Consider the following 21,770-nt stretch of genomic DNA (forward strand, 5'->3'; position numbering starts at 1 on the left):
CTCCACATCGAAAGGAGCCAGCTGAGGTGGTTCGGGCATGTGGAGGAGGTGGCTGGCGAGCGGGAGGTCTGGGATTCTCTGCTTGGGCTGCTGCCCCCGCGACCCGGTCCCAGATAAGCAGAAGATGATGGATGGATGTGCCCACATCAGTTACGTTTAGCTCTGAAAGGACAAGTTCATCCTCTGGTGGCTCAAAACCTGTTTGAGGCCTGATGAAGTGAAATGACCACAAAAATGTATTTTTAGAGTTTTAGATGATGTGTCAGAATTCAGTGGCTATTACAGAGGAACAGCTGTAGTTTTCATATTCATGAGGATTTGATGCTCTGAGGTGTTAGGCTAGCTGCTATACAGGATTTGCATACTGTGATTACTATAGTTACTTTTGATAAGATCGGGACTGGAGAAGAGTCTGAGATTCAGCAGTTCATACACAGAGTCCAACTGTTTCAACTAAGATGTTTTTAGGGCATCCAAGTCCCAACTGAAACCCCAGCACCTGTCAATACAAACCTAGTTTTAGGGGAATGAATCCCCAGTGGCTAAAGGTGCTCCTTTGAGATCTGATGACTGGATGCCATGTGAGTACAGTGAACAGTGCCAGGTTCAACAAACCAGTGTGAGAGGACCTGTGTGACACAGTCTGTTACCCTACCATCCAGCGATGTCACACTGTGGTCATAACCATTAGCTGTGCTTTCTGGCCTCACAGACTGCACAAAGCATATTCAAATGAACAGTGTGATATTACTAGCAGGAGATAAACAGTCAGTGCACACGTACACATCAGCAATTAGGAGTTTAGGATTTATTAAACAGCACAAAAGTCTTGATATTTTCACATGTACACAAAATCATAAATAGCCCCAAAGTTCCTCCCACCTTGCATCAATGGGATCCCAGTCATTATTCCATCACAATAAGCCAGATTATATAAGCCATATATTTATAAACCATTTACATTTGAACTGAGCAATCTACAGTATTAAGACACAGATGTTAGACATTCGCTCTGTAGAGTCAAAACCAAAAGTAGCTTCTTCATTAATCCTGATTACCGCAGATAGAAAAGGAACCCTACTTATCCTAATGTGCTATTTACATCTTCTAAAAACAGCTCTTTGAAGTCTAGAGCATGTCTGACAAACCAAAATTAAAAACTTAACCTTGGCTAACAAAATGCTTCTCACAGATCGCTTGGTAACTACGTTTCGACAAACGTGTAGCCTCAGATGATAAAACCATGAACTGGTGGGTGATCGGCCCGTTTTGGTTTCTTCATGTCATACTGGATAAGATACAGTAGACCAACCTGGTGGTGCAGACGCACGTTTTCAAAAGCCATTTGGTTTCAATGTTCAATCTGAAAATAAAAATGACCCTCACATGTTTGTAGGCCTGCCGCAGCACTTCCTGAACATATGGGACAGAATAAACTTGGACTAACGACTTCAAACACGACGCCGCCGACACCCTAAAGTATCAGAATAATCCCCTTGGTTGACCGGTGCCCGTGCCCTGTCAGTCTGAGAAGATATGGCGCATCTTTGAGTTTGAAGCAGAGAAGAAGAAAACCTCACTACTGTGCCACATTTGTACTTGCATACGCTGTCTTACTGATAGCAGGTACGTTTGATGCTACATAGCAGAGGTCTTCATGGGTACCAATAAGACTAAAATCACTAAGCCCTGTGAGGACACCAGTGAGCTGGCTTTATATCATGTTGGGAAGTCAAAGCTTGGCCCACGGGGCCTGTGATGGATTCATACAGTGTTGGGCCGTGTTGTTCCCTCACCATCTCAGTAATTGTCTTTATCTGGGTGGCTGGAGCCTGTCAGGGCCAACACACACAGCCAATGCTGCAATCACAAAGATCTGAGTCCAAACATTAAATACATGAAACACTCAGTAACATATTGTAGATAAACTACTATAACTGAGACCTCCAACATCTCTTTGGGATTTCATTTTAATGATCATCTGTCACAAGCTGGGCCACAAACCTCACTGATCAGTTGTGTTGTGCCAGCCTGTGATGACCTTTACAGTCAAACCTCCGCCCACTTTGTTTGCTCGTAATTTTATTGAGGCCAGCCGACCAAATCAATATCAAGCATTGAGACTCAGACTGAGTGAGCAGTCATGTAACAAATAGTGTCTAAAACGACCTGTGTGTTGGTCTGCTTTGACTAAAGTCTACAGGGCCTGCAGTTTAAGTGTCACTCTGGCCTTAGCTTGGCTCTAACGCTAGCGCCTAACAACGATTCAACACTGAGCTGTCAGCTCAAACGGGATTGATCTAGGTTCATATATTTAAAGAGGAAAAACACAAAGTCTTCCAAGAGAAAGGCCGAAGCGTTTCAAAAGTGGAAATCTCAAACCATGAGGAGAAACATCTGCATTTTAAGGCCTCGGCACATCTGCAGCTTTGTCCTCCACTTGTTTCAAACAAAATCACACTAATGGAAAAGCCTAAATTCTGTGGTTACACACGGGAAGAAGCCAACTGCCCAAAGAAGACCTTAAAAGAGGCATAAATAAATACGTGTATTGTCGAAGGACCCGAGGGGTTACAATATTAAGGCAATGCAGTGGCATGTTCTGTTGCTTACTCTCATGGATTTCTGGAGCAGAGCTCACACAGATAATTAAACAAAAGGGGGAAAAGTCAAATATGTTAGGGTTCTGATTCCACATGGCAATTTGTTCAGCTTCACAGTAGCGCCCAGCATTACTCATACTGTTTTATAACAACGATGTCAGGAACGAGGCAAAGCGCCCCTCTGACGGCAAACTGCAGCAGTGCAGTAGTTCAGCCTCGTTCCTGGCACTCGTACAGCATAAAATTCCCACAGTACAGTCAGTGCAATGCTTAATGTTGCCTCTAAAACACGGAATTACAGTCCCGGAACTGCGGGCAGGTAACGCGGCTGGCACTGGGGTGAAAAATAAAAGTTTCAAATTAAAAACAAAAAACCTTTAATGACAAAGGGAGAAAAGGAGGGATCAAAGACTGTGTGGTCCACAGGCCAGGCCACACCTCGCTCTAGTGAATGTAGGCTCTGTAAACTGCTGAAATGTCATTGTCCGACTGGTCCAGTGCCTTGGCCCGCTTATAAACCTGCAAAACAGAAAACAACGGCTGTACAACGGAGACAAAACGTTTCTGCTGCCCCAAGGCTCATATGTTAGAGGACAAACAACGTGAGCAGGAAACACTTCATTTCTGAGAAGAAAAGTTTTACCACAAAGAATTACAGAAATTTAGAGGAGAAAGCTGTGAGAGCTGTACCTCGTTGGCAGCTGCAGCCATCGGGGTTGGATGGTTGGCCATGTCGCCCATGGAGATGGCTAGCCTTAGGTCCTTCTGAATGTGTTTCAAATAGTAGTCTGGTTTAAAGTTGCCCTGTAAAATATCTGGAAGGGGCAGGAAGACGGTCATTACAGGCTAGGTTACAGTAGGACCTCCTGATATTCATGGGACTTGTTTTTGTCCCAGTAAAGACTAAAAAAGAAGAAGAAGAAAAAATAAGCTGCAGTCTCGATTTGGCACGTTCCCCAGTTCAACCACGGATCTTTGACTGTTAGGCGAAGCCACTACACTATGACAACTAGGGCTGCCACAAACGGTTATTTTGATAGTCGACTAATCAGATCATCATCCATTGGACGTAAAACGTACAGCTTATTGCACCAGCAGCATCTGCTCTTATATAACTATCATTAGCTTACAGCTTTAAGTGTGTAAGGTCTGTGCTAACTAAAAATAAAGACAAGATGATAGTTTATTAAATTTTAATGAAATTTGCAGATTGTTTCGGTGAAGTTTAATAAACTCCTTGCTATCTAAAATATAACAGGACACGGAGTATATTCTCCAGCATCTCACACTTCTGATAATCAGCTGTCTGCTTGACGTTTATTCAGCTGTGTAAAAACTATAACTTTAATCTCAGCCAAACCGATTTACTCAGGAACAAATAAAATACTGAAAAAAGTGCCTACCCCCGGCTAGCTATCGAGCTAGTGGGTAACAGACGTCTCCGAAAACGTCGGAGCGCTTTTGAAAATATGGGTGTCCTGATAAACTGAGCAGATATTTGAGGTTTACACAGCTACATTCTCGCCTGAAAATATGTTAAACGTTTATTTTGTGACCCAGAAAGAATAATAAGAGTAATATTAAAACTAACTAGCTGCCGCCATTGTTGGAAACTGAGCAGGGCCGCGCTATGAATTCTGGGATAGGTTGGGCCACGAAGTATACACCCACCCATCCTTCAAATCTGGGGAATGAAGGGCGCATTTGTCGAGTCTTCAAATTTGGACAGTCTTCGTCGTGTCGCTGTAACGTAACCGGCCTACAAATGCGGGCACAGGAGGATGCGGTTCCTGAATTTGACACAGCTACGATACCGGACACAGCTGCTTCTTCTTCGGGGTTTAACGGCAGCTGGCATCCTTGTACATGCAGTGCTGCCATCTTCTGTTTCAGTCCGTTATTACACTCTTAAATCCTGCTACTTATTCCTGCGTCTTTTGGGATCTTACAAAGCTTCAAACGACGCGTCGACTATTAAATCAGTCGTCGACGATTTTGATAGTCGACGTAATCGTGACTAGTCGACTAATCATGGCAGCCCTGATGACAACAAATCAAAGTGAGCAGTGACGTCACACTCTGTGTTGACTTACTCTGGCATTTCTGGTCCACAAAGGTGCTAGCCATCTGACCCTGGCACAGGATGTCCAGGAAGGTCTGCTGTGATTGGCCCGTGGCCTGTGCCAATGTTAGCCCCTCTGCAATAGTGGCCATGAAGCTGCCTTGAACCATGTTGAGGATTAGCATCATCCTTGCAGCATTCCCTGCCTCACCTTAAAAACACACACACACACACAGTTGTAATCTGGCCCAAATCCTCTGTGCCATCAGTCTGCACTGGCTACAATGATTTACTACAATTTTTATTTACATAGCACCAAATCACAACAAGGTGCTAAAGTAAGGAAGAAACCTCCCACAGAAGCAGGCTGAGGGAGGGGCGATGGGTTGGGGTGAGGGGAGAGAGACGGGAGAGAGACACTGTGGAAGACAGCCACGGATTAATAACAAAGGAGCAGTTCTCATGTTTTCATCTTGTCGATATGGGCTGGTGCAGACTGATAGACAAAGGCACACAAATAACTCAAGTTCCTTTTGCTGCATGTGTGTCCCCTCGGATGTCTAAAGCCCAACACTTCATCCGTCTTCTGCGTGGGCCTTGCTGAGTGTACTGGACGCCGATCTTTCCGTACCCAGAAAAAACGAGGTCTTGCCCATGGCCTGGAAGCAGCTGCTGCAGTCCTCATAGACCGTCCTGTCGCCAGCTGCCAGGATGACCAGCATCCCGTCGTTGGACAGCTGCTGGCTTCCTGCCACCGGAGCTTCCAGGAAGCGGCCGCCCCGTGACGTGATCACCTGACATTCAAATACTGAATAAGAATTTATTGATACACTCAGCTGCTCCTACTGTAGGTATTTCTAACCGAGATGAAGGCAGCATGAGACAGTTTTAAAATAATTTTATTTACTGGATCATGCTGGTGTTTACCTGTGAGAGCTCTGTGATGGTCTCTGGATCGACTGTAGACATCTCTACGTAGCATTTGCCCGGTCTGATTCCTTGTAGCACTCCACTGGGTCCCAACACCAACTTCATAAAAGACAGAAATGTGAATATAGAGCTATGTGATTGATCTGCATTAGTGTCTTTGCCTCACAGTTAAATAAATATCAACGACCTGTTCACTTTGTCACATCCATCAAAGAGCCGCGTTCACACCCATGTTCCTTACAGTGAAACACCAGCCAGTGACTCAAAAAGTCAGAGCACCTTTCTGTTCATTTATAGCCCCGCCCACTTCACCCGTGACAATCCCCACCCACTCACTCTCTGTGCACTTGATGAATGCATGAAATCATGGATCCATTTGATTTTTCTTCACGTTTATTCTGTCGTTAGCTTGTTATTTGCAGACTGGTGTTGAACATGTCACGGTGCAGCGTACTCACGTCTCTGGCAGCCTTAGGGTCGGACACACAGGAGAAGGTGATGTCACACATGGAGGCCACTTCTGCAGGAGTGCGGCCTAACCGTGCCCCCTCCTGGATGAACAGGTCACACTGAAACATAGCAGGAAGGAATCAGCAGCAAGCCACACCCCCTTTCAACCAACCATGTCCATGTTGGGCGCTTTAATACTGCTGAACCTATAATCTGACTGAACGTGATCGTGTTAGAGACAGCAGCCACTGGCTGACCATGAGTGCGTTTACCTTTTCTGCAGTGCGGTTCCACACTGTCACGACATGACCCATTTTCAACAGGTTGGAAACAATGCCGCTACCCATCAGCCCCAGACCCAGGAAGCCTATTCTGAAGAGCAGAAGCCGAGAACATACAGACCAAAGCATGAAAACGAGCCCTGTGATCAATTTAGCAACAGTGTTGTGTAACCCTGTGACGAGGATGTGCCATACCGCTTATCTGTGGGTGTGATGCTGCCGTTGATCGCTGTGCTGTCTGCTGCTTGGATAGATGTTGACCCTGTGACCTGCACAATCAGAGGCAAATCTATAGAAATCACACTCACGGGAACTAAATGAAAAAATAAATCACATGTCCTTTGCCTGGTATGCACCGTGCACACATGCAAGTCTCTGTTCCTGCCAATGAACAATCATTTCAAGCAAATCAAAGCAGCCTACATTATTGCTTTTACCTCTTCAATGATCTTCAGGCGTTTGCTAATGGGCTCCATTGACGAAGCTGGCTGTGGGCGCAGAGGTGACAAAGTAAAAACGATGCAACTTATATTTAAAACGAGTCGTTTTTAACGAGCTGTAATTCATACAACATGTTTTCATTTCACACCAATCGATAATCAGTTCGTGCTAAAAGCAGCAAAGTGGACAGACTGAGGAGATAATCTGCATCACATTCCTTACAGAACCGGGAATCGTCATACGCCATCAAGCAACTGGTACATAACTGACAGTGTCACCAGCTGCCACTACAGCAAGCTTTATAAACACACTTCATCATTTTTAATTCATCTAATTAACTGAATTATTAGAGGACCAACTTAGACATGAAAACATGAGTGTAGAAGTGAAGTTTGTGTTGCAGACTAACTGGTGGTTGCTGCAATAAGAAACAATGTTGTGTCAGTGAAACAAATCTTACACCAAATGTTCATCAGGTTTGAAGTGTTGGAGATGTTAAAAACAACTCTTCTCCAGTGGAGATTATGTCCTACGAACATCTTAATGCCAACAACTGTGGTGTCCCAGCGAGTCACCATGGAGCCCCTGATCCAAAACTGACCTTCAAGCTAAACTCATGTTTGCTGTTGCACAAACTTTAAAGTCCAGATGAGACAAAGATCTAAGGCCTTCAAAATGAAGAACACGGTACCACCTGTCAAACACGGTGGAGGCAGCATCGACACTGGCACACTGCACAGAGTGAATGGAATAAAAAACCTCAACCTCCAACACTGTTGGGTTTTCCAACAGGACAAAGATCCCAAACACACCACAAACTGGTTTTGAAAAGCAGCCTAATGTCCTTCCCAAAGGCCCGACCTCAGACCTATTAAACACTGGTCCATGCCAAGAAACCAAACCAACCAATTTAACCGAACTCCTGAGTGCTGATGGCTCCAGAGCATGCAACCAAGTGTTGGTGCAGGTGTGCGAATCAGAGAACATTCTAGATAAATGGAAACCATATTCCTGTTTGTTGTTGTAAAAACCATTACAAACTTAAATGAGCCGTCATTCATGCCTATGCGGCGTATATGGAAACCTCTGACCACATGTTCCTGCTTACCTTTTCAGACTGGCTGAGCAGAAAGTGGTGAAAATGTGGATCATCCTTCACAGGCTACAACACAGAGTGCAGTGGATGAGTGTTCATACAGACGTGCAGTGATCTGACAGGTTACAGTGTTAGAGCCACTCAATCATGTTCTAAAGCTCCTGCATTAAAAGCTAATGTTGGCAGCCTGTCTGCACTCTACAGTGCTTCAAAAGAAAACATTCGAGGTAAACATCAACACAGCACATTACGGCACGGTGGTGTTTGCATCATGCAATCTTCCCACAGCCACGCCTGTAATGATCTCACCTGCAGCCTCTCTCACATGGACATTTTAGAGATACACTCTTGCAGAGCACCAGTTTTATGATTTTATGAATTTCGGGCTTAATTGGGGAAGCAGCAACGAGTCTAAAGCCACACCTTATTTCCTTCATTTTATCTTAGGAAAATGAGAAGTAGGTGTAACAGCTGTAAACAGACATGAAGTACAGTTTGTAAGTTTGTACTACTCTAATGAGCCTGAAAGAGAATATTTGGTTCAATTCAATTTTATTTATACAGCATTAAATAACAACAACAACCGGCTCATGGTGCGTTATCCTGTAAGGTCGACCCTACAATAACACAGAACGCCAACGATGATGACCCCCTATGAGCAGCACTTTGTCAACAGTGGGAAGGAAAAACTCCCTTTTAACAGGAAGAAACCTCCGGCAGAACCAGGCTCAGGGAGGGGCGGGGCCATCTGCTGTGATTGGTTGGGGTGAGAGAAGGAAGACAGGATAAAGACATGCTGTGGAAGAGAGACAGAGGTTAATAACAGATATGATTCAATGCAGAGAGGTCTGTTAACACATAGTGAGTGAGAAAGGTGACTGGAAAGGAAAAACTCAATGCATCATGGGAATCCCCGGCAGCCTACGTCTATTGCAGCATAACTAAGGGAGGATTCAGGGTCACCTGGTCCAGCCCTAACTATATGCTTTAGCAAAAAGGAAAGTTTGAAGCCTAATCTTGAAAGCAGAGATAGTGTCTGTCTCCTGAATCCAAACTGGAAGCTGGTTCCACAGAAGAGGGGCCTGAAAACTGAAGGCTCTGCCTCCCATTCTACTTTTAAATACTCTAGGAACAAGGAGGCCTCAACGCCGTTGCACAACCGACAGGGTGACAACAAAACCTTATCAGCCAGCCGAGGGGCGAACAGCTCTGAAAAGGCTCCACAGTAGTAAAATCTAAAGAAATAAAGGGTGGCTCCAGACTTTTGCACAGTGCTGTAATTGTTATTATGGAGGCAGCCGTCAGCGGATCTGTGATGCAAACATACACGTGGCCTTGGTTTTTAAGGTGGCCCTGGTTTTTAAGGTGGCCCTGGGTACGGCTTATTAAAGGGGTAAAAAGAAAACACACGATCTGAAATGAATAGAAATATAAGATTCAGATCTGTAACAAGTGCTGCATGCTGCATGCATCTAGCTGGCACTGATAACTTTGGTTAATTACGAGAGGACGATGCAGCTCTTCTGCCTGTGAACGTTAGCATACTGGAGTTACAAAGCAGGACAACGTTAACATGGAAATGTGTGTTAGTTTGTACCACAAAGTGCAGATTGAACTCTGATACTTCTATTAAAATGAGGTGACCCCACAAGTTCACTGTCCTTCTCTATAAAAGTAGAAACCAGTGACGAGGCCCCAGTTACAGACTGGTTCACGGCTCCATTTTAGCCAAAACCTGATTGAACGAGCTTTACATGACTAAAGGAACGTGCAGTTATTTCTGCCTAACACGACGGACAAAGACGAAATGGATGTTTTGCATAGACCGGAAACTAAAACAAGGAAGCGTGATGAGGCAGCCTGAGGAGCCGCTGGCTCTCACTGCACTCACACGAGGGCTTGAACTGCTTCCTGGGACAATAATTAGCTATAACGTGCAGTAGCAGGCTGACGTTTGGACACCTTCACCCACCCAAATGTTTACTGACAAATAAAAACGGTTACTGTCTGCATTGTTTTGGTGGGTGAGCCGTTTGCATACGTACACATACAAACCTGTCAAAGGGCATTTCATTCAGCGCGGTCACATCCCGTAACCAAGGACCAGCTCGGTCCTCATGACACCTCCGAGGCTGCCTGCTTCCTAACCTGTCAGTGAGGGTCAGGAAGCAGGCAGCCAACTAAACTAAAACTACGGAGGGTTTAAAAACAAAACATCGATTTTCCGTTTCAAATCGAGTTTAGCTTGAATAAAGCCACATCGATTCATTCAATCCTAAATCCATTTTTAAACATAAATGTATTTTGCCAGAAACTCGGGTTAAAGCTCACGAAACTATTTCACCGCCACCAAACAGCTAAAGCAGTAAATGAGAGCAGGAAGACGGATTGTGCACAAAGATGTAAACACGGAGCGTGGATGGAGCCCCGACAGCACGTGTGCAGACACGTCGCTGCTGAACGCCGACACCTCACAGACTCTGATGCTGCAGGTTTCATCACTCGGACCAAAATTCACTGAACCAGCAGCAAAAGAAGATCAAACTACATGTTTGATCAACATCGTCATTAATTCACTCGGACTTTGGCTGTTTAGCTTCCACCACAATAAGATCTCACTTCCTGCACAGCTCTGTCTCTGTGTACTTCAGGAACAGCTTCCAGTCTCAGATCTCTGTTTTCTGCATTATTTGTACAGCAAAACTTCAAAAACGACTTTGCTGTCAATACTGAAGAAATGTCAACTTTTACAAAACTCTCAGCTGTGTCTCTAATCAAACCTCTGTGACTTCAGCAGCATCAGGTCATGTTCAGATGCTGATTCGTGGTTTTCTTCAGTTTTTGTTCTACTGCAGAATATTTTTAAGGCTGCTGTAAAACGTCGGGCCAGGAAAATCTGCTTCATGTTTTTCTGTTTTATGCTCACTTACTTTGACACAAAGGCCTCTGCTGTGGTGTCAGTGCTGATAAATGATCTGAATTATAATATTTCTCAGTCAAAACGCCCAGCCCTAATCAAAGCTCCATGTGGCACTGAGCCCTGCACGCAGGCTTGCTGACCATTTCAAGATCACAGCAAACAATCTGAGCAGTCACAGAGAGCACCAAACAAGTCAGAAGGGAAAGGTCTGCAGTTGCTGGTGAATTAAAGCCAAAGATTAAGGTCAGGTAGAAGTCAAGACAAGGCTTGGTGGGAGGGGGCGTTCACCTACGCTGCTTTCCCATTTGAATCCTGAGCCCGGTCCAGCCCCCAGCCTCTCAATAGTGGATGGCTCGGGGTCAGAGTCAGCTAAGTCCTTAAGGAGGAAAAAAGACACATATTCACCTTTAAATCAGTGAGAAATCTGCAGAGGTCAGCGTCTGCTGCAGGGGGCGCTGTCTCTATCATGTGCAGCACACTCGACTGGATTATTTTTACTTTGTTTGTTTATTTAAACCATCACACATTCTTAACAGGAAACAGATGAATTGTGAACAGCAATGGAAGCTGGATGTGGTTCACTTTGACTCACTAGTCCTCCACACTCTTTGTTTCTGTTGCTACAAAATGTAACTCAGGTGTTGTTTTATAATAATATTTCAAAAACAGTCCAAGCAGGTTTGATTCTGATATTTTAGACAAGCACTGACAGGAAGGGAACCGTTTTTAACCTTTACAATAAAATACAGTCATCTTCACAGTGGTGTTAGCGTCTGAACTGACCTTCTCAGAGGGGTCCTTTAGGGCACTGAGGTCCTCATCATCCTCATCCAGAATTTTTAGTGGCTTGTTGGGCGTCTTCTTTCCTTTTGAGTCTCCTTTGCCATCTGAGTTCTTTCAAAAACACACACAGTGTCACTGAGCGGCCAAACCGAACGTGTTTATTCACATGTCGTGAGAAAAGTCTCAGTGATGAGACGTGTTTACGTTTATGGAGAGAAATCTGCCTGAAAATAGTAGCAAACAGGGCTGCAGCCGTTCATCCAGTAATTCTGTAAATGAAAAATTCGACTCGATGCTTCGTTTAACACGCGGCTCTCACCACTGTCACCATGGAAACGTGAGTGCACATTTGCCACGACAAACAGACGTGCAGTGGAAACATAGTTGGTAGCAGCAAACCAATACAGAGTGACAACAACGAGCCCACGCAGACCCAACAGCAGCGGTGATGGTGACACTGGGACAGTTCAACGCAAAGAGGCGGAGCCAAAAGAAAATGCGTTTTCCAAAACAGCCGGAAAAAGCGAGCGCGAGTCCTTCATCCCAACAGCTGATCAACAAACTCCGACGTGAGGAAAGGCAACCTCTGTAGCTGCTCCGTGTCTCAGACTCAACGTGAAATAATATCAAATGCTGAGTTCGTTAAATTAGATTCAGATTTTTCACAAGCCAATAAAATGTACCAGTAAAACTCTGAGCCACTGAATTAACACAAGCACACGCTGGCTTCTTCACTGCAGCCACCGTGTTAGAGGCTTACACACAAACTCAAACATGAACAACTTTACTAGCACAAAGAACCCATCCATTTATTTTCACTTAAACAAGAAGCTGATTTTATGTGCATTAAAGCTTTATAAAAATGTAACAGTGCAAATGCAAATTCCTTGCTGAAAGTTTAACCAAAAGGCATTTCCAGTAGAAATGGGCTGACATATCCTGAGCATAACCATGTATAATATCCACTGAAGTTAAAAAGAGGAGCTTTGCAACATTAAACTGCAGTGTGCCAAATAAAAAAGTCAAATATGTATTTCTCGGACCATAAGGTGCACGGGATTATAAGGCACATTAAGCGAAACAAAGCAGTCAGATAAATCAAACTTTATTAAACTCATTCTTCTTGCTTCCTCCACTTCTGTACCATTGATTCATTAATGTTGAATTCTCTGGCAGCTGCTCTATTCCCATGTTGTTGCAGTATATGAATGACTAACCTCGTATTGTGGATGGATTATCTAAGTTGGTCTCCTGACTGAAGTTTGGTCCGTGTACAGCATCCTGCCATGCGATTACATTTGTCTCTAACCATCAGGAACCCTCACGCTAACTTTTGAGTGGAAAAGTGTTAGTGTTCGTCCTCCAGCTTCACTGTGTTTATGCTAACATAGCTGTGTCGCTAGCGATCACGTAGCACATCATTAAATACCAGCTAGCCCAACTTCAGTAACCCTACAAACGTCACTGCTGTTTAGTTTCCTGTCTTCATTTATGTTGGAAGTGATAGCAGAGCTGTACGTTTGATTTTTTTCAGAAATCTCTCAGTCAGAACATGCTATATCATGCTTAGGTAACTAGCGAAACTAGCGAGCTAACTTCCGCTAGCTTCCTGCTAACTTCTAACTCCGTTAAATGTAATAAATCCTATTTTCATGGATGCCTGGAAGTTAAACTTTATAGTTACACCTGGTAAAGCAGCAATGCTGATCGTTTTATTAAAGATGAAAGAATTTAGACAGTTTTTAACTCTCAGTGATGCTGTGTGTTCGTTTGACTTTGGGACCTGAAGTGGACGGAGTTCAGGACCCAGATTACTCCCAGATTTACGAGCACCTTAGTGCGACAAATACGGCAATAACGACAGCCCGCCTGCATGTTCTACAAAAAAAAAACAAAAACAAAACTGTGCTTTGTTGTGTATCTGCCGGACAAACACCAAACCAGTTCCAAGTGGCACCATTTTTACAAACCAATTCTGGTTCATCCGTTTCACTCAATCCGCCATGCTTTTTCGGCCATGTGCGTATGACAACAAAGGCACTGCGCATGCGCGTTTTACCCAAATTCTATCGCGATATTTCATTTTCTCATCGTTGCTTAACATTGTACCGGTATTACCGTAAATAGTATAATATGGCTCAGCCCTAGTGACAATTAAAGGATTCTTCTACTTGATTTATCGATGGAACCGAGGACAGATTACTCGATTACTAAAAACCTTCGATAGCTGCAGCCCCAACCTAATCCACCACGAACCCCCCTCTGCACCACACCACGAGGATCCATGTGTTGTGTGGAAGCTCAGCTCCAAACTGTATCTACCAGTAAAACTATTACTATACAAAGGCGTACACTGATCACTTCTTCAGTTCAGGTCCAGACAGTTTCCTCATTCAAAACTCTCTCTGTGCGTACAAATGTCTGCCACATGCAACATTTCTCTGTGCACCAACTGCCTGTTATGCAGCGATCACATGGCAGCGTGGGGAGACAGATTTTCATGCTGCCAGCTTCACACACATCCACAAATGTAAGCTGCATTCAAGACCCAGTGTAAAACTGGGACATCTGGGCTTCTTGTAAACGAACAGAACGACCAAAGGACAGATTTATGGTTACAGACACCACACAGTACCCTGTGAAGGTTAGCTTATGGTTTAAATAAGCTGCTGCTACACGCTAACATGTTCAGGGTTAGTCATTAAGCTAATATTAGTGTTAGCCTGCTGTTATTAGATAACAGTAAGATTCGAATCAAATATCTTTTACAGTGTCTGAAACTGGTAACAAGCACAACAACAACGATGTCCACCTTTTTTGTGGAATCCATGTCACATATCAATTTCACCACGGGATGCTCGGCCACGTTGCTATGACGACAACCACGCACGTTAGTAGAACCAGACTGTAACGGAAAACCAGTCGATCCGAGTCGAGTCACGGCGATCTGTGGTGAATCGATCCAAATAGGAACTTAAAAGCTTTAGAAGAAGCCCAGAACTGGGACAAGAACACAGCTTACATTTGTGGATCTGTGTGAAGCTGGCAGCATGAAATTCGTCTCAGAATCCGACGCAGGCATGTGATCTGTGCGGATCAGCTGACTGGTGCACTCATATTTTAGGGTTTGTAAGTGATGGAGAGGAACGTTGCATGCAGTAGACAGCTGGGTGCAGAGAAAGAAACGCATCCCATTTGTGAAGCTGAACTTCCTAAACTGTGCGTAAATGATCAGCATATCCGGTTGTTCAGTGATGACGTGACGAATCCTACTTCCGGGCCTAAAGTAGTCTGCGTTTAATATGGCTTTTGTGTTGTTAACATGTTTAATGTTTTGTATTTTCTTCTATTTGATCTCAAAAAGCTCCTAAAACAGTCAGTGATCCCTGTTGACCTCCCTCGGCTTTTATTACCGCTAATCATTTATTTAAGCTCAGTTTTTAAAACCTTAGGATGTAACTACAGCCCAGCCCATGCAGCAGTATATGAATGACTAACCTCGTATTGTGGATGGATTATCTCAGTTGTTCTCCTGGCTGAAGTTTGGTCCTTTTACAGCATCCTGCCATGCGATTACATTTGTTCCTGACCACCGAGAACACTCACGTAACTTTTATCGAGTGGAAAAAAAGTTAGCTTGTTTATATTATGCTAACATAGCTGTGTCGCTAGCGGTCACGTAGCACATCATTATATACCAGCTAGCCCAACTTCAGTAACCCTACAAACGTCACTGCTGTTTAGTTTTCTGTCTTCATTTATGTTGGAAGTGATAGACAGAGCTGTACGTTTTAATTTGTTTCCAAAACCCCGCAGTCAGGACATGCTATATTGTATTTAGATAGAAGCTAGCGAGCTAACTCCCTGCTAACTTCTAACTCCGTTAAATGTCATAAATTCCGTTTTCATGGATGCCTGGATGTTAAACTCAGTTGTTACACCTGGTAGAGCAGAACGCTGATCATTTTATTAAAGATGAAAGACTTTAGACAGTTTTTCAACTCTCAGTAATGCCATAGTGATCGTTTGATATATGGACCTGCACGATTTAGTCAGACATAGGGCTGCCACAAACGATTATTTTGATAGTCGACTAGTCACCAGATTATTTTTGCGATTAGTCGACTAATCAGATCATCATCCATTGGACGTAAAACTACAGCTTATTGCACCAGCAGCATCTGCTCTTATATAACTATCATTAGCTTACAGCTTTAAGTTTTAAGCGTGCTAACTAAAAATAAAGACAAGATGATAGTTTATTAAATTTTAATGAAATTTGCAGATTGTTTCGGTGAAGTTTAATAAACTCCTTGCTATCTAAAATATAACAGGACACCGGAGTATATTCTCAGCATCTCACACTTCTGATAATCAGCTGTCTGCTTGACGTTTATTCAGCTGTGTAAAAACTATAACTTTAATCTCAGCCAAACCGATTTACTCAGGAACAAATAAAATACTAAAAAAAGCCAAACAACAACATTTTTAAGTTATCTAAGTGACTCATATATCATGTTTAACCTGAGTAGCGAAAGACGGCGGTGGGTTTGAAAACGATTTGCCGGGAGTCCGGTGTTCTCACGGCGCTAGTGACCTAGCCCCCGGCTAGCTATCGAGCTAGTGGGTAACAGACGTCTCCGAAAACGTCGGAGCGCTTTTGAAAATATGTGGTGTCCTGATAAACTGAGCAGATATTTGAGGTTTACACAGCTACATTCTCGCCTGAAAATATGTTAAACGTTTATTTTGTGACCCAGAAAGAATAATAAGAGTAATATTAAAACTAACTAGCTGCCGCCATTGTTGGAAACTAAGCTGGGCCGCGCTATGAATTCTGGGACACAGCTGCTTCTTCTTCTTCGGGGTTTAACGGCAGCTGGCATCCTTGTACATGCAGTGCTGCCATCTTCTGTTTCAGTCCGTTATTACACTCTTAAATCCTGCTACTTATTCCTGCGTCTTTTGCGATCTTACAAAGCTTCAAACGACACGTCGACTATTAAATCAGTCGTCGACGATTTTGATAGTCGACGTAATCGTGACTAGTCGACAAATCGTGGCAGCCCTAGTCCAGACACGGCTAGTGACGTCAGACTGAACAACCGGATAGTTTTACGTGTGGTCAGATGGCTTCATATTTGTGTGTGGATTGAAGCATGTGCTCAAAGGTTACACACAACTCCCTGCACGTGGCTCGTGCTGTAACCACTGAGGCTCATTTTTCTCCATACGTGCTCCATGCTGGTATTTGTTACACTGAAGAAGGAAATGATGAGAACAGTGTGCAGTACGTTCTGCAGCACTTCAGTTTTGAGTTTCAAACACTGTTTAGATTTGAATCTATGAGGCACCAACCTCTGCTCCATTTACACATCCATGACCCATGAGATACATCTACACTCAGCAGCTATGCAGAGGGAGCGTGTGACATTGCACACTCCACAGTAGCACCCCTGCTACATGGCAGCCTAATGCTTTATTGTTATTACCAACAACATTAATCGCATGTCACCGAATAAAACATTAGCAACCTGACAACAACATTTCAGCTGTAGACAGAAGAGCAGTAGACCTGCTGTACAGTGCATCGGGCATTTACAAGCCACACCAGCCCAAACGTCATCCACCGACCCTCACATCTCATGTGATGAAGGTGATGTAGAGACTAGTCTTTGCTCACAAAGACACAAAAACAAATGTCAGAGGAAATGATGTAATCATACATAACACACAGAGTGCACTCCCATCTCCATGGTGATGATCACCTTTGATTTCTCAGCGGAGAAGCTACAGCCCTACATCCTGTGGATTACTGACAGCTGTTCATCGTGCACACCTCAGACTCTCAGAACAGCTCTGGGTCACGCCACCTACAGACACTGTGACAAAGCTGCAGTGGTCGGATGTACTAGTGCTGGACTACGGGAGGAATCTCCTTCTGGATGTGAATCAGACAAAAGAGATGCTGACTGACTTCAAAATGAAGAGGAAGGATACACCACCTGTGGGATGTTGATGTGGTGGAGAAGTCCAAGAACCTGGGCATCCACATCATCAACAGACCAACACAGAGGCTGCATGCAAAGAGGACGAGTAACTCCCATACAAGCAAACAGTCAGAGCTGTTGAGACGGTGAGCTCAGGGCAAGTAAAAGAAAATATGTCTGTAGCATCTTTCCTGTATCACCGGTAAAACCTTCTCTTGGAAAAAGCTAGCAGGAATCCCAAAGACCTGCTCGAGCCAGTCGACGTGATGCGCAACACGGTTCGCGAGGGTGAGAACGGCAGGTACACTGGATATCCAGAGGAGCATCGTTTCTAACAGACTGATTCATCTCCATAAACCTGGGTGAGGAGGAGGCGGGACCAGGACCAGCGATGCGTTCACTGTCCTGTGCGACCACTGCATTCTGTAGCTACAGGTTTATGCTCTGTAAACAGCAACCTGCAGGGCAGCAGGCTGCACTGAACTCCTGCTGCTCCTGTTGTTTTAGTGCGATTACTAGGCCCCATCGTCATCATCAGCATGTGAAGATTTCCACATACAAACTCAGTTTTACAAAAAGCACGCAGCGCCACAGCTGTGGGTCCTGGGCTCTGTGGGGACGTGGCCACAGACTTCTCTGACCATTAACAGCACACGAGTCCCTTTTAATGTTCTTGATTAAGAAAAAGAAATAAAACAAAGAAAAACAAACACCTGTTTGTGACAGTCTATGTGAATAAAGACACTGAGCAAAAGGCTCAGCATTAATTAGGCAAATTACTGTGGTGCTGCTTGCTATGAATTTAAAACCTCCAGTCATCACGTACAGGGTTACATCTAAGCAGACTGTGATTTTTCTGCATCTTCTCGGTGTTAGGTGTCGTGGTTCACCTGTTCTTTCCCCTTTGCTTTCTTTAAGAAGTCCTCCACTGCATCAACAGCTTGCTGGAAGCGCTTTCCTTTATTTATCTTGATCATCTCTTCTTTGTGGGCATGGTACGGCTTCAGCTGTTCTACTTTGATCCAGGCACTGGAGACACACAGACACACAACTCTCCCGCATCAGCTGGAGAAGGCACAGCATGCTTGGCCAGAACAGGAAGCTGATGATCCATACTTACTGGTCCTCTGTTCCAAAGAACTTCACAAAGTGGCATTTCTTGCCCCTGGGCTTTTTCAGGTCCTTGGGGGGGCTCACTATCTGAAACGAGAGTGTTTTGGTGTAACGTTACCGTCATTTTCTTAATTTAACAGAGGCATGGACAAGCTGTGGCTCCTTACCTTTCCTGGCCATGGTGGGTAACGACCGAGCTTCCCCCTGAAATAAGACCACACAGTCAGCACCGAGCCCGCGATCTTCACAGTTCACTGTACTCTCTCTGCTCAGCAGTCCCACAATGAGCTGGTGGCTTTGGCGACGCGATACATCAGCTAACATTATCAGTGAAAGTCAGACTCCATGAACTGTCAGATAAACAGAAACTGGGCCAAGCGCGGATCACTCCCAGGTCTGTGTGGCATCAGCTGCCCGCCTCAAACCCCCGCGGTGTTGATTCGGTACTAAAGTATTGAGCCAGCAGTCTGAGCGCTAACAGCAGGATTCGCAGACAGACTGATCAGTACCCGTGCTCAGCTCGCGGCGCTCGGTGGGATTTGTCGCCGTGCCTCCGCACACTGCCCTCGCCTTCTCAGCGCTTGTTCGGCCCGGTTTCACTCAGATTGCTAACTGCGTCGTCTGCCACCCTTCCCGCGGTGCCTTTGTAACGGTCTCAACAAACAAATGCGCAAATGTGTGGAAATCAAGCCTTTACGAAAAACTTGCAAATGTGCCCGCCCGCAGTAACACGGAAGCCGAGCGCAGACATCCGCTCAGGCTCCGCTGCTAGCAAAGATCGTCGCAGACCACAACATTTCCACGAGCCGAGGCACTGAGCCCGTGTAACGTAGGTCTGCACGCACACACACACGACGGCGAATAAAATGATCTCCAAAGACAAGTTTGCATGGGGAAAAACAGCTGCCTAGTTTGGGTCTAAACCGTTACTGTAGCTTGTTTGCTAGCCAGCAGCTAGCGTCGGCTGCAGGCTGAGTCAGCTCGGTTAGCGATTTGTTTGGGTCGGCTATCCACTAACCCAGCACGGGAAACACTTGCAAGGATTACACCTGGTTTACGGCACGGAGAAACATCACTGCCACACGTCCTAATGCAGCGCTGCTCTATGGCCCGCAGACAGGAACCGGAGCACTCAACCTTGTCTAAAGGTTACTCACCACACTAGATCCCCGATCCTCAGATGCACCGTCGCCATCTTACAACTTTAATAAAACGTCGCACTGAATGAGAGGAAAAGACAACACACACCCACTAATCACATGTGAGGCCAGCCCCACCCCTTTCTCGTACGTCACATCCGTCGCTCTGTTGTTTACTACACATTTCAAGCAGCAGCAACAGCAGCGTGCACAATATCTACAGCATATCTTCCATACATAACTATATAAACCCACAGTAATGACTCAGCCACGGGGAGCCACACGCTGGTCCCAGGCCGGCAGAAACGGGGAAGGTTACATCGGGAAGGGGATCCGCCACAAAGCCTCGGCCGAATCAAACAGCCATTATTACAAAAATGCGCTTTCCACATAGGGTCGACCAACTCTGCCGCTGCCTGAAGACACACAAGAAGGAGGGAGGGTGGGAGAGAGGCGCTGGGTGTGAGTGTGTGGAGGGAGAGCAGGAGCACTGCAGGTGGATTCAAGTTGTTCTACCCAGGTGTGCGGTGACAGTAAATGGGAGTGCTTCTACGTTACGTGGGCACTCAAAGCACTTTACACCAGGGGCGATTTTAGCCCATTTTTGGGGGTGCTTCAGCAAAATGAATCAAAGCACCCCCAAAGATTTCTTACTTTTTTTTTGACAACACTTGCTGTTTGTGTGATACACTACTAAAAATATAAAAATATACAGTACTTGGTTGAGACGTAATATTTTAACAACAAAAGTATACATACCCCCCCACCCCCTCCCAAAATGGTTTGTTCCGGCTCTCCCCTGCTCTGGCTCTGGCGCTCTTTCTGCCAGAGCGATGGTGGCTGAGACGCAGCGGAGCGGAGGTGGAAGTGCCTGGCTTAAAACAGGACATATTAGCTGCCTTTAACCTTCAGTTACTCTTTATATAGTTGGTAGGAGTCAGACCATGTTTCTTTTTAGCTGAAAAACATTACACCAGGTAACCTGCAGTGTTGAAACGTGTTTCCCGACGATGTTTGCTGCCCTACAATCCGTCCTGCTCTGTAGTAAAATCAGCGACATTTGACCGTCCTGTTGCTCCCATTTAAAGTTATACAGCCTATTTAAAATCTAAAACTTAAAATTGTCCGTAGCCTGCTGTTGTTACCACTGTCCTGTTTGAAATGGAGTGAGAGAAGCTGCTTATTTTGTCATATGTGCCAAGATTAAACCCAGGAGCCATATTCAGGTAAAAGTGTAAGATCAAAGGATCCGTCAATAAAGGATAATGTTGGATCAGTGCTTCAATATTTATCTTTTATTAGATGTTCATGTGGTTTGGTTATTTGCCTTTTGGTTGAAAGTACACTGAGAGAGGACTTTTTTATTATTGATCTTAATATTTTTTTCATATTAATGTAATTTTTTAATCTAATTGAATACAATCTATTTGTGTATGATTATCAGTCCAAAGAGGGAGCGAGGAAAGAGGGGAACGTGAGGAGAAAGTGCAAGGTCAGGAAGAACCAGGTAAGGAAACAGAGAGGGAGCAGTGACAGGCACAACAGAAACTGTTAAACTGCTTGAGAGAGTTGACCACCAAAAGTATTTTCCAACTTCAAGGTGAGGCGACACAGGTTAAAATGAAAGGAATAAATCTGCAGAGCCATAGTAGTATCTGCAGTAAAGATACTTTCATACATTGTACCATAGGCAAAGTTGCCTCCAATTTTATAATTTATTTATTTTTAATCAATAATTTGTACATTTCAAGGACTCTATTTTTGGAGTCTATTTTCATGTATCTGTATTGTATTACACACACACACACACCTTAAAAGTGAATCTCTGCTCAAAAAATGCACTCGGTTTACTTAATACTCACTATGATCCCCATTCATCATTTTCCCCCAGTAAAGTAATTAAGGTTAGGATGTGTTTGTTTTTTTTTTTATTCTAATCCATTCTTCTTTTGCAGCATTTAA

General features: G+C 44.5%; 1 protein-coding gene across 4 annotated transcripts; it reads right to left on the reverse strand.

The window, feature by feature from the left end:
- Positions 1–793: 793 nt before the first annotated feature.
- On the reverse strand, positions 794–19,951 carry glyr1 (glyoxylate reductase 1 homolog (Arabidopsis)). Of its 4 annotated transcripts, XM_005943094.3 has the most exons (16): positions 19,827–19,951; positions 18,837–18,873; positions 18,677–18,756; positions 18,447–18,585; positions 11,567–11,677; positions 11,076–11,159; positions 7,876–7,929; positions 6,764–6,814; positions 6,522–6,595; positions 6,318–6,417; positions 6,054–6,164; positions 5,593–5,694; positions 5,297–5,459; positions 4,697–4,876; positions 3,294–3,418; positions 794–3,122 (listed from the first exon to the last, which is right to left on the reverse strand). In XM_005943094.3, the coding sequence occupies exons 1-16, from the start codon at positions 19,862–19,864 to the stop codon at positions 3,048–3,050; spliced, it is 1,524 nt and encodes a 507-aa protein (XP_005943156.1). In that variant the 5' UTR covers positions 19,865–19,951; the 3' UTR covers positions 794–3,047. The 4 variants fall into 4 exon arrangements, with proteins under 4 accessions (XP_005943156.1, XP_014195828.1, XP_014195827.1 ...); XM_014340342.2 differs by lacking the exon at positions 11,076–11,159; XM_014340341.2 differs by lacking the exon at positions 7,876–7,929.
- Positions 19,952–21,770: the final 1,819 nt, after the last annotated feature.

The sequence above is a fragment of the Haplochromis burtoni genome, unplaced genomic scaffold, assembly GCF_018398535.1.
Source record: "Haplochromis burtoni strain Fernald_Lab_line unplaced genomic scaffold, NCSU_Asbu1 Contig_363, whole genome shotgun sequence".
Taxonomy (NCBI): Eukaryota; Metazoa; Chordata; class Actinopteri; order Cichliformes; family Cichlidae; genus Haplochromis; species Haplochromis burtoni.

Bases quoted from the DNA above. Each gene is read 5' to 3' on its own strand.
- glyr1 (XM_005943094.3), bottom strand. From the start codon at position 19,864: ATGGCGACGGTGCATCTGAGGATCGGGGATCTAGTGTG. The intron at 18,757-18,836 runs GTAAGGAGCCAC...CTCTCGTTTCAG, and splicing joins ACCCACCATGGCCAGGAAAG to ATAGTGAGCCCCCCCAAGGA. The intron at 6,418-6,521 runs GTATGGCACATC...TCTGCTCTTCAG, and splicing joins ATCACACCCACAGATAAGCG to AATAGGCTTCCTGGGTCTGG.